This window comes from Nyctibius grandis, chromosome Z (assembly GCF_013368605.1).
Source record: "Nyctibius grandis isolate bNycGra1 chromosome Z, bNycGra1.pri, whole genome shotgun sequence".
Taxonomy (NCBI): Eukaryota; Metazoa; Chordata; class Aves; order Nyctibiiformes; family Nyctibiidae; genus Nyctibius; species Nyctibius grandis.
Window position 1 is genome coordinate 27,391,025 of NC_090695.1, and position 13,460 is coordinate 27,404,484.

The following is a 13,460-nucleotide window of genomic DNA, read 5'->3' on the forward strand; positions in this document are numbered from 1 at the left end:
AATCTGGGAGGGAGGCCTCTATCCACTTCCCCTTATTCTCTGTGTCCTTCCCCATCCTGAGTAAGGCCTTATTCAAAGTTAGTTACATGCAGATAACTCCTCTCTGGGTAATTCTCATTGAACTTAAACCTCCACCTGTCAGGGAAATAGTTGCATATTTTGTCTTGGTTTTAATAAACTCACTTTTGCTCACATCTAGATATCCCTTGCAATATCATCTTGAATGCATAAATACAGATAAATATTTATAAATATTTATACTCACTAGAAATCTTTTTGGTCAGTACTTACCTCATTCAATGCTTTTGAGTAAGCTTTCAGTAAGCAGAGACTCTCACAGGCATATAAGATTCAAGAAAATGTCTTCCTTCTGTGTAAGCCTTGAATGGTATTTACATTATCAATGGGTTCTTCCACTCCTTTCCCCTCTCAAGGTGATTCCTGTGAAGGGGTGAGATTGTGTGCCTGAAGAGAGATGGCAAGGGCGTTGTAAGCATTAGTAGCAGCCATGAGTAGCAAGACTGATGTAACTGCAGAAGATAGTAGTCATGTTTGCTGCAAGCTTCTCTGTCCTGGCACTGGAGAGTGTTAGCTTGTTTAAAAGAGCCACCACATTGGTATTAGAGTGTCGTTCAAGGAGAATTGATTCTGCTTGTGCTAATCTTAGAACAAATTTTTTAGGACACGGTAATTTGTGTCATGGGCTGGTCAGAACCATTGTGCTAACAGGTATACATGAAAATACCTGTGCTGCACTCTGTTTTGAAAAGGGCTTGTATTCCTGCTTACCACAAGGAATGAATCCTCTTTTACACAGCTTAGAAGCTTCAGAATGTGGAATGAGAATCACGGATTTTGATTGAGCCAAAGTCTCTCTTTTGCATTGTTGCCACTTGAATTGCTCCATTTAGCCTATGGAACAATGATCCTTGAATCCCAAAGGTCAGTGCTCCTGATCAGAAAGGTCAAGAAAACGTACAGGCAAACCATGGATGTAGTATTATGATGTAACTGGCTGTAGCAACATCTGGAGATGGCTTTTGGCCAAGCAATAGTAAATGTACAGAATCTTGTAGAGCTTTTTTGAATTCTTTTTCACCTCCCCTAAATAAAAAGGGCATCCCTATTCCTCTTCTGTGTATTTCTGAGAAATGTGTAAGGAGTAAGTAGCTAAGCAGCATCAAATTACCTCTGAAGAGTGAAGTCTGCAGAAATTATGAATTTTAAGACAGCAATTATAATGTTTAACCACTACTTATTTAACAGAAAGTTAGGTGCTGAGGGGGAAGGCTTTGTAGAATAAATTTCTGCCTTCAGGGAACTGAAGAAATTTAATTTTTTATTTCTTTGCCTCTGCCATAAAATAAATATGTCTCCAAGGGCAGTTTTCATGTCCTTTGCTGTTCTTCCAATCCACCAGGATTTATATTTTCTTCCCATGTGTTTTGTTGTTTTCAATCAGCCCCCCTCAACTCCACCAACACCCAACACCCATCCTTCCTCTTCCCCGCCCCTCCACACCCCTGAAGAAAAATGTGTACTTCCTGTCTTCTTGGGCAGGGTATGCTTGCTTGTTTGCTTTATTTCAGTACATACTTTCTGTGGAAGATATTAATGTTTTTGTAGCTCGTTTATTGATAACTTATCATAAAGGGACTTCTCCCCTCCTGCCCTTGCTCTAATTGGCCTAATAATCTTTCTTTATCGGGATTGTTGGAATGTCGAGTTGCATTGAATGCTTCTTCCTGGGGCAATGAGTCATACTTGGACTTCAGCAGGATTTCTGTCATAATGCAGGCTGTTTCAAGACATTGCTTTTCACATCAAGAGGTTATGCCAAGCTCTCACACCAAGGCAGAGGAGCAAATGTCTGTTGTTCATTCCTGAAAGTGGCTCACTTCTGAGTCACTTGGCTTCTGTTCAGAAGGAAGAATGAGGGAAGATCGTCTCTCATCCAGCTTTTCCTGCAGCAAAATCTGGAATTGTGAGCATTGGGAGGCAGTTGCTGCAGTGTCAAAGCAAAACAGCCCTCTCTGCTATTGGAACGTTATTGGTGTCCCAGCAGTTGGAGGCATCCAGCTGGACCTGGAAGCAGAGCAGAAAGCAGTTTGACTTCTGGTGGCCTGCGGTAAAATTTGAGCAGAGGTAAAACCTAACTTCTGTAGTCAATAGGCTTTGCACTAACACAATGAGAATTCTGCAGCATGAGTTCTAAAATGTTTCCAGATTATCTTGCCAAGATGAGCAAGAAAAGAAACATTAATGGTGAGGCTTGGAATAAGTAAGCAGTTGGCTAAGTATTTCTGACCTGTTTATGGAGAGAGAAAGGAAATGGATTCAATGGGAGCAAATGTTCTTCTCTTTTATCAGGGTCATCTTTGCATAAGCATCGGTCTTATGCCTCTAGCAAACCAGCAAGTTATTGGTTGATGTGTAGCCTACCCATACACCTGGTGCAAACAGCTCACTACCCTTTAATGCAGTTACATGCCAGTTCAGTGGCTCTCCATTGGAAGCCTCAAGAGCAGAGCCTGGGGAGAGCAGATGTTTGGGCCAATTCAGCAAGACCTGTTCCCTGATACAGAGCAAGAATTTCAGATGAGACTTGGCTTTCTGTGTTTGGAGCCGGCTCTAATGTAGCCTTCACCAACTAGAGACAGCCAAGCTGTCAGCATAATATCTGGGGAGATGCATCAGGTATTTGCCAGTACCTCTCAATGTGAGCCTGAGCCTTCCCAAGTTTCTTTCTACTCTCACTGATAACTTAAGGTTTCCAGTAACAGGTGAGAATACAAGGAATACAAGTGTCTGTTGTCCACAAACAGGCCTTGTTCTTGAGTTATGTTCTCAGGTACCTTTTCTCTGTTTTTCTTTTTACTGTGGTGCTCTTCTAGTTATCCCAGGCTTATCTACAGAAAGCCAGTGTACTACAGCAAGTCCTCCAGACATTTTGTGGACTGCCCTTCTGGGGCTCTTGAATATGAAATGTTTGAATCCACATTTCAAAAGTTGTGCTGCTCATAACTCTGCTCTGATTATCCTAGTTGAAAACAGCTTAGTCTGTTCCCTAACTGCTGAAACATTCCCTTTCCCTGTGAGGCATTTTGTTTATACAGGACAACAAGATGAAACTAGCAGACTCTAGCAAGGGATTATTGTTTGCTTGCTCGCTCTGTTTGAACATCCAGACCTTTCTGATGATAAAGGTTTAGTTTGTCTGTGTACCTTGAAAACTCGATACCAGAAAGATCTGTGATTTCCACATAAAGTTGCTTCAATGCTAAGATCCTTGCAACTGGAATTATCTGTAGGTTTGAGTGGTGCAAATGTACTAAGTGAGAATAGCATCACAGTGGTATTCACTCCAGGTTGGTTATAGTATTTTATGTTGTGTAGTTGATAGCAGGTTACATTTTTGATGTAACTAGCAGGAAGATAAATCAAGGTCAGTAGGATTGAAGCTGTTTAAATGCTGACTCCTGGGAGGAGGGCATAAGTGAAGCAACCATCTGGAGGAGACCTGTAGTCTCAATCCAGAGATGGGGGACAGAAATTCTTAAAACAGACAGCTGTGCTCTGTACAATCCTATTCCAGTGCAGTGTTTACATCTTAGTGTGTGTTAAGTAAATGAATGAACAATCTGCTGGTCTTCCTTCAAATAGCTCTGTATCTGAACAAAGTTAAATGCATGCACAAATGACCTTGAAAAATCATTGTAGTCTCATTAAAGGCCCTCTATCAACTGCTCTTTGTTGGGGTTAGGAGCATTGCCAAGTATTTTGTCCTGTGCTTTAGGAACTGGTGTGAAGCTTTATCCACCAATATGACCAGTATGGCCAACTCTACATTGAGCACTGTACTGTTGAATGGAGATAGGTGCAACTAAGTGTACTGTGTAAAATCTCAACAGTAGGGTTCTACCATCTCTTCCGAGTTCTGCTCTTAGGCTGCTCAGATACAAAGGGTGTTGATAGCACTTGTACTTTTCTTAAAAAGTCAATTTCAGTGTTAGCTTTTCAAAAGCTGGGCTTGCATGGCAATACTGTTTCCAGCATGTTACCTTCATAGTCAAATTTGGCTCACTACGATGGGGCTTTGGTGGTAGAGAAAGCAGCCGAGGAGCTGGTAGGACTGTCATTTTTAAATCCTGCACCAGTCCTGAAATCTGTAGCTGAAGTGGAGATGGGTCTGTTTTATCAAAGTTGCATTTGATATGTGTGGGTAAGTCCACTTTGGAATCTGACATACTGGTGAGTCAAAACAGCTTTATTGTGCTGCAGTTGATTAGTCTATAAGTTAGTGTGTCTGTATCTAATTACTTATAAATGTATTTCTCAGTGGGGCATGCAAACTGTTTTCTGTCAGAGTGGTGAGGAAGCTCATATGCCTGTGTTACCACAGATCCTGTAAACTTGTGTGTAAAATGTTTAAAAGCCTTCCCAGTATAGGTTGAAAAAAAATCAGGGGATTTATATGACTTAGTGCTTTGTCTCTTGCAGGCTGAGTCTTTCTGCATGTCGGATGTAGTCAAGCAAGATGTGTTCCTACTATGATGCAGTAACCTGCCTTTACTTCCCAATCCGCCCAGCCAAGTCTATAAGCTCATTGTCTTTTGCCAGACAGGAAAACAAAAACTTTCTGCTGAACTTCCGGGAATCTTTCTGTATCTGACATTCCTTACACAACTGTTTCAGGAGGACTCCTACATTTTGCTTTTATCTTATGTCAAAGATATGTTGTAAAGGGGCTGTAAAATAGTGTTGAGTTTATTACTGCCTGGTGACACTTACAGGCATGCTTGATTCAGGAAAACAGGTTTTTTTTATGTTAACAGAACTTTAAGAGTGCAACTACATTGTTCGATCTCTTGTTACTACATGCTTTAGTTTGAGATGAAGGAAATACCTATTAGCATCTGTACATTGTAGAAGAATCTGGTTGTTCTGTTGTCTGTTGCATTCTCTTAGAAGGAAGGCTGTAGAAGCTCACCTATTGCATTTTGTAAGCAAGTAGTACTGTCTTCAAACTTGGTTTCCTTTTGTTGGCTTCACAGCTGTTCTATTTTCTTAATATATCACCTAATTCTCTCCAAACTCACCTCAGGAATACAGTGCATCTATGAGTAGTGCTGTTGAATTAATAAGACTATTAAGAGGTTTAGTGTGGCTGCTGGAAAGGTTACTGTGAGGTTATCTGCTTGTCCTGTGGAACATTGTCTGTTCTGTATGTGAGTGTTTGTTAGAATTGTTCACCAAATGGAAAGAAGAATGTCAGATTCAGTCTTGTATCTCATAAGCTTGTATTCCCAGATGTCTCAGTTTCTGTTCCTTGACGGTCAGGTTCTTAGTTTTACAGAGGAGTCCAGATTCCCGGAGCCTGATTCTGTTGTAATGGTTAATCTGTGAGAATAAGAAATATTTGTGGGGGTCTTCCAGCCTGCTAGGAAGATAAGTTCTTTCAAAACTTCAGTTGTTTCTTCTTCTAGTAGCTAAGTAACTCAATGAGCATAATTTTATAAAAAATGTTCTTTATCAGCAGTAAGAGTTCATGGAATAAAATTGATGAAAGTGAAAAAAAGTGCAATTATCACAGTTTTGGACTCCCTGGTCATTCCAGTAACTATTTTAGCACTTAGAGCTGTCATTGTTAGAGTTTGCTTGAAAACCATGAGAAATGCTTCATCATACATGTTCTGTTGTCTTCAACTACCTAATTCTTAAATATCGAGCCTGCACTGAGCTATCAGTGTGCATAATGCTAATACTGCTTGTGGCACAGATTCAGCTTTGCTGCCTGTTGTTGAAAGCAACTGTTTCTGATTTAACTTTTAGTAAAGTTACTTTTCTTTACAAATACTCTTCCAATATATTAAGTAAAAGATTTCAAGCAAATTTATAGGAAGCTTTATAAAAGAGGCTGTATGTAAGTATGTGTGTATAAGTGTGTATGTGTATACACGTGTATGTGTTTGTATATGCATGTATATGTATTTTCCTCCTTCCACTTCCCTCGCCCTAGGTTTTAGTTTCCTAGAGAAAGTTTTCTGCTTTAGGATCAAATATTTGTAATTTTTCTAATTGTGGTCCCTGAACATGAACCATGAATCTATTTACAGGTAATCTTTTCTGTGCAGTCTGATGCTTTGGTCCTGTGGGTAAAAGAAAAATGTTGATCATGGGCTCCTGTATTGAAATATACTCACACACCAGGAGCCAGTGGTGTAGATGTGTTTGGCACTTAAAATGAATAGTTTGGTTTTGTTTGGTTTGTGGGGTTTTTTGTAAAATCTTTGACTGGTAAGATCATGGCTTCCATTCCTCAGAAATACACGCTTCCTGGTGTAGCAGTGTCTGGCTTCACAGTACTGAAAGACAGACAGATACATACCACATTTTTGACTTTAGAAGAAATAAAATGTTTATCTTTTTGATGCAGGAGCATTCAAGAGAGCATCAGCTCTGAGTTCTTTCTAATACAGGTTTTTCTTAATGCAGCATTTTTCCTTGAGCAAATTTTTTTCAAAAGATAGCTGAAAGACAAAGACTGTGTTTTAACTGAAAAGATTTAAAGCACTTTTTTCAAATAAGCTGCCCTTTAAGGTAGCCTTTTCTAGGTTTGCTTGTACTGAAAGGTTGTAATGTGGTTGTCCTTCATAACTAGGAATTATCATAACCTGTCTTGCTTGTATTTACATCATTGGTTTTGGTGTATATTTCTTCAGGTTTACTGTATTTGTAACGTAAAAACTTAATATTTTTTTTTTCCAAGCAGTAAGGGCACTGTCATATTGTAGACATTTCACAGTCTTTTGAAATCAGTTGAAGCAATTACTTGGTTATAATGTTCTTGCTGATAGATGAATTGATGAATGGCTTTTGTTATAGTAATGGAGAGAACTGCTCTAAATCTTCATTTGTAGGTTAAAAAGTTCTCTCCCTTCTCCCTGAGTATTTTTTTTTAAGTAACTTTGCAATTTGCTACAATTAATGAAATTCTTATTTTCTCCCTGCAGCCATCAGGATAATCACAGGATGGATGAGGTTGTAAGGGACCTTGATATCATCTAGTAAAAAACCCTGTTCAAGCAGGGTCAGCTAGAACAGGTTGCCCATGACTATGTCCAGTCAAGTCTTGAATGATGGAGACTCTACAGCCTCTCTGGGCAACTTGTTTCAGTGTTTGACCATTATCACAGTAAAAAGGTGTTCTCTTGTATTCAGATAGAATTTGACATATTTTGATTTGTGCCTGTTGCCTCTTGTCCTGTCACTGGGCACTGCCAATAAAAGTCTGGCTCCATCTTCACTCTCTTCCATCAGATATTTTATGCATTGGTAAGTTCCCTACTGATACCTACCTTCTCCAGACTGACCAGTCCCAGCTCTCTCAACCTCGCCTCATATCAAAAATGCTCCAGTCCGTTATCAGCTTCATGGCCCTTTGCTGGACTTGCTCCAGTATGTCTATGTCTTTCTTGTGCTGGGGAGGTGAGAATTGGACCCAGTCCAGACACAGTCCAGAGGTGGCCTCACTAGTGCCAAGTAGAGGGGAAGAATCACCTCCCTTGACCTGCTTTCAACACTCCTCCTAATGCAGCCCGCATTAGTATTGGCCGTCTTTACCATGAGGCTGCATTACTGGCTCATGTTCAACTTGCTGTCATACAGGACCCCAAAGTCCTTCTCTGCTGAGCTGCTTCCACCCAGTTAGCCTGCAATTTTCCAGCATCTCCAGGTCTCTCTGAATGGCAGCACAGCCGTCTGGGCTACCACCCACTCCATCCAGTTTTGTATCAGTAGATGGAGCGATCCTGGCTTTGTCTAGCCAAAGCTCTGCAAAGTCCAAACAATGGAGACACCACTCGCAACCTACCTGGGGGACTTTCCTAGGGCTGCACTACACACCATGGGAAGAAGGTTCCCCCAATGTCCCACTTGGATCTCTCAAGCTGTGTCTTGTATCTGTTTCTCCTTATTGTATCTTCTGACAGTTCCCAAGAAGGGTTTGGCTCTGACTGTCCATCAGGCAGCTGAGAGCTGCTGTTACATCCCCCTTGACCTTCCCTTCATCAGACTAACCAAAACCATCCCTCCTTATCATAGGCCCCAGCAGGACCTTGCTATCTTGGTAGCTCTGCACTGTCTCCTTTCTAGTTTTATGAACTAGCTCACTCCTTGCACACTCCTTGTTGGGAATGTGCAGACTGGACACAGTAGGACCCACCTGTTCGTGGGTGTAGCCTCCTTGGGGCCAAGGGTGAAGGCATGACAGTTTGCCACTTGATTTGCTAGCTGTACTCCTCCTAACAAAGCCCAGTTTGTGGTTTACTGTATTCAGGAGGGCAGCACAATGTTCCTTTCTGTGAAGCTTCAACATGTTTAAATTAATACTGACCTTATCAAAAAGTAAAGAAATACATGTTCCTTAATACAATGTGAGCTAATCTCGAGTTACTAATGCTTTTGTTTAGTATTCTTACTCTAGTCCTAGCTCATTTTCTGGTGATACTCTGTAGAAGTAGCTGCAGAGAATTTTTTTATCAGCATATATAATTATACTGTTGGATTTATTTTTTGTGATCTTTGTATCTTTGCATTGCACTTCTCAGTGATCTCCTCTTGAAGAGTTAACTGCATACACAAATTTCAATGTTCTTGGGGGTTTATGTGCAGTTGCTTGTAAGTGTGCTTTACACAGGTTGACAGGGATTGTGTGCTTCCTGTAATCTGGCTCTTTGCAAGCTAGGGAATGTTGGTGGAGGCGTGAGACTGTGCTGTGGTTGTTAGCTGGAGCAAACTTTTGCTTCCAGACAGTTACCAAATGTAGAGGTAGAATTTAGAAGTCTTGTGCAAGCTTGCCGTCTGTATAATTGTGTAGCTGTTAGGGAATGGATGGAAGTTGAGGCATGGTTAGTAGTGAAGCTGATGCAATTTTTTTTCTTGCCAGCAGAGTTTCGGAAGCAGGAAGGCATCAAGTCCCGTCAGAAAAACATGCAGCTCTATGACACACCTTATGAACCAGAAGGCAGTGGTGTGGAATCTGATTCCGAAAGTGTGGTGAGTCACCGTTTACGAGAAAGCAAATTGCCACAGGATGATGACAGGCCTGCAGATGAGTATGATCAGCCATGGGAGTGGAACAAAGTCACCATCCCAGCTCTGGCAGGTAGGATTCCTAGATCCCAACCAGGAAATTCTCTCTCACACTCGTAGCATATGTACTTGCCTTTGGGAGAATTCAAGTATTTCTGCTCTTTTGGAGCATGTGTGGGAAGAAATCTCTTAAAAGCACGTGTGGGTAGTCTCAAATCTTTAGCTGCTGCAGAAATGTGGAACATTGTACTTTTTATTTGGTGCTTCAGCTGACCTGTTGTCAACCATCTCAGCACTTGGTTCATGTTACTAAGACTTCTGTTTCTCCCACTCCTTGTCCTTACCCCCTTTTTAATGGATGTGATGTAGATAATGTTTATTGTTGAGTGGCTCTACAATGATCGAGTTGCTTTGCAAGGCCCTTAAATTGTGGGGCAATTCTTAAAGGGACAGGAAAAAAAAACCAGCTGTGTAATGTGCATGCAGTAACATGCTTCTACACAGTGATGAGTTTCTTGCTATTTGGAGGATTTTTATTATAATTGCAAGCATTTTGATGGATATGTAGAACTTGTTCTTGGATTAATCCTTTTGAACTGCTGAAGTTCTCCCACATTGGAACTTGTCAGTCAAGGAGATCTGACACAAACTGTTTTCTGTCTCAGTGAATGTTTGTGCTTGGTGTCTGTTACACTGCTCTTTTTTTTTTTTTCCCTTTCTGTTGCTTTGTGGAAATGTCTGAGGGGGACTTCGTTCAGTAAAGATGTGGTTCTAGAGGCCAAGGCTTTTTCTTTTGTAGACACTCTGTGTGACCATCAAAGCCCAGCTGTATCAGTTGGTCTGACCATGCTCCAGGATGCACTTGTAGGGTGTATGCTCTATGATTTTCCCCACAATGGCATGTTCTAGTGAAAAGCTGTATCTAGGAGCAGGGTTGTTCCCCTTTGTTTTTAGGAGTCAGCTTGGCAGAAAGCTTAGAAAGGAGAATTGTGTGTGGTGGTGATTGTGGGGATGAAGAGGGAAGAAAAGAGATGTGGCTCTGGGAGGGAGCATGGAAGAAGCCTGAGAGAAGTCATAGTAGTCAGTGTGCATTTACCCTGGGTAGAACCTGTTTGATAAACCTGTTTGCTTTCTGCTTTGAAATTACTAGATCTGTTAATGGAAGAAGAGCAGCAGGTGTCATCTATGTTGACTCTAGCCTTCAGCATGTTGTGCTGTGGCATCAGCTGTGTTACCTAGTTTGGAATGCTGTAGCCTAGATGGGTGGACTACTAGATCTGTGAAAACCTGTCAGGCTCATTGACCTCAAAAGGTAGGGCTTGGTGATTCATGCTCTTCCTGGAGTCTGGTTACAAGTGTGATTCCTCAGGGAATCTGTTCTGGAACCCTTCCTGTTCAGCATCTTTATCAGTAACCCAGAGGAGGAGGAGAGGAAATGCACCTCATGAAGTTTGAAATGATATCAAATGGGGAGGAGGGGTTGTGTGTGTGTAGAGCAGCCATTCAGGGTGACCTGAACAGGCTGGAGAAATGGGCTGACAATAAATTTACAAAATCCAACCAGGACAAACTTAAAGACTAGCAGACTAACCCCTTGCAATGATACGGACCAAGGACTGGCTGACTTGATGGGTTACAGCTTTGCTGAAAGGGGCTTAAGGAGTCCTAGGGGAAGGTGAACAAAATGTGGTTAGCCGTGCTCCTCAGTAGTGATGAAGGCTAGCAGCATCCTGGCCTGTGTGAACAGGAGCATAGCTGGTAGATCAAGCAAAGTGATTGTTCCTCTTTACTTCACATTTCTTGGACAACATGTCCAAAAAAAAAAAACAACCAAACCTTATGCATAATATGTTATGTAATGCATTACGTAATGTCTTTACACATGCGTACTAAATTGGGGAAGGGGTCTTGGGTGGTCTCTGGGGGTCACTGGTGGTCCCAATCCCCCTTTAATCGTGCTTGTGCGCAAGCGTGGTCGAGGCCTTCTTGTTTACAAGTACATGTGTTCTCAAGAAGAAGATATCGTTTTGAACTTATCTCTCCTCTGACACAAGAGTTTATGAATCAAGTTAATTTAGACATCACAAAGTTGTTCTCTACAGTTTTGTTTTGTCTTTTGGCCTTATATAATTAGCAGAGACCTTTGTTTTTCTAAGACTAAGTGTAAACAGCATGAATCTTTGTTTACTAGAACCTTGTTATCAATCCCATAAACAAACTCTATCTACAACACATGTAGTTTGCTTCAGAACCTATTGTTATTCTCTATTATTCTAGCTAAAAGGAAAATTACTGACAGGAAAGCTTGTTCTGTGTAAAGGTAACACAGAGCAGGCCTTTTAGAGCCTTCTCTGAGGCCTACTCTTGCTAAACCGTTGCTAACTCTGAACCGTCTGATATCATTGTGACAATACCCTTCTTGGGTGTTTCTGACCTGATCCCCTAATAGGCAGGCGGATGTGGCTGATAGAAATGTGTTTCTCTTCTAGCACAGTGGAGTAGAGCAGTGGTGATCTGTTGTGAGAGTGATTCTGCCTCTCTGCTTCATTTGTTCTTAATCTTTAGGTTGTGGTTGATTTGGGTTTGTTTCCAATCCAAGCTGATGTCTGCAGTATCCATCTTGTGAAATGCGGGTGGGAGGAAGAGACACATTGATGAACCTGAAGCAGCTGCTTAAAAAGAAACCTCTTGCTCAGCATCCCCTTTCCTCTTGTTGGGCTCCTATGGAACAGAAGAGGAGGTTAGAGAAAACTGATTTCTACTTCCTAGCAGCACGGTTTGCTCTGGCATGTGAGCTATTAATAATCTTGTGGAGTTCCAGGCTCAGTCACTTTCCCATTAAGCATATCCTGATAGTTCTTTCAAGCCTGAATCTAAACCAGCATCCAGTTCTGCTGGATGCTGTGGAGGTAAAGTAGTCTCTCTTCCTAAAGAGCATGAGCTCCAGCACAAAAGTCTAACCTGCTTGTGTAACTTCTAGTAGGATATACAGTTCTGCTGCTGAGCTCTGCCTGATGGAAGCAGGCTTTGGTTCAGGCTTGCTTGAGCTGACTCATTCCCTTTGCTGGACCAATTAAAATGCTTGCAAGACTTGTGCTGGGGGATTGCCTGGCTGTGAGATCCTGGCTATGATTAGGGATATCTATTGTGTGTCAAGATAGGCTAATCAACAGAGACATGTATCTCTAGGATTCCAGTGCCACAGTGACTGTTTTGCAGATGCTTAATACCAGTCTGGCATATGTGTGTAAAGCCTTCTGCTTTGAGTTTATGCTATGACATTGGTGTCTGCCCCAGTTCAGTAGATATTTCCGTGCTTTTTCATGTGTCCCTGTGATGGCAGCAATGCTGCCTTTGCCTAGAGCATATGCACAGCCTCCAGCTCCTGACAGGTGAGCCTTACTACACAGCAGCATGGTCCACAGTAACTCTGATTAGAGGTAGGGTGTCTGCTACCTGGAAGGATCCACAGGCTACCCACAGCACATGTAGGGGTTGTGCAGAGCCACAAGCAGTGGATTTGCAGCAGGTCTTAGGCTGCTCTCTGCATTGTTTTCCAGGGAATTTCTCTATTCTCCATTCCAGATTCTGGAGGGTTTTCCACTGTTTTACCTTTGCCACCATGTCTGCATCTTGCCCATCTTTCTTTCTTTTGTTTCTGGTCTTCTTTTCCCCTTTATTTTTTCCCACAGAACTGTATTTATATCTAGATTCTCTCATCCTCTTACCTACCACCTAGTCACACTCTGTTACCTTCTTAGATCTCCTTGGGATTTCTCTTCTCTGGCCTTCAGATACCTGTTCCCTATCACCCAAGACCCTCTCCTATTAGCTGTGTGTGCGTTTCTGCCCACAAGAAGGATGGTATGCTTCCTCGTTCATCCCCATCCTTGTAGCCCTTTGGGCTAAGCCAGATGCCATGGGAATGTCTGGGCTACAGTGACTACAGATTGCTATTGAACAGGTCCTGCAAGGAAGCTGAACAGTTAATTCTTGCTGACTGTTTTAGCTGAAAGGCTTCCAGTCATTTTTTGACAACCTGTCCAGTGTTTGCTTGGCTGGAGTCATGTGCAGCCATTCTTGTATGTGTTCTTGGACAATTTGAGGTTAGAGATACTTTTGAGCAAAGAATACTTTCTTTGAAGGTGAGAGGGTAAGTAAAGCCCTTGAACTGCATAAAAGGGCAGGGAGGAACTAGAGCAGGTGACACTTAAGTTATCAAAAGTGGAATTCTTTAGGGCTGTTTATCTCTCTGTAGCTTGTTTCTGTGGTTTAGTGTAGCACAGGGATTCTGTGAGTTGAGTTTTTCCTTACATACTAGTTTTGATAATTTTCCAAAGGCTAAGAGTAATATCAGAACTATTGTG

General features: G+C 41.7%; 1 protein-coding gene across 7 annotated transcripts in view; it reads left to right on the forward strand.

Annotated features, from left to right (window-relative positions):
• SHB (SH2 domain containing adaptor protein B) overlaps positions 1-13,460 on the forward strand; it is a 99,778-nt gene that overhangs the window by 36,455 nt on the left and 49,863 nt on the right. For 6 of the 7 annotated variants that reach the window (XM_068422562.1, XM_068422566.1, XM_068422560.1 and 3 more), the window contains exon 3: positions 8,948-9,166. In XM_068422562.1, coding sequence (XP_068278663.1) covers positions 8,948-9,166 — 219 coding nt within the window. The remainder of the gene's footprint in view (positions 1-8,947; positions 9,167-13,460) is intronic. The other variant, XM_068422559.1, reaches the window with a different exon arrangement.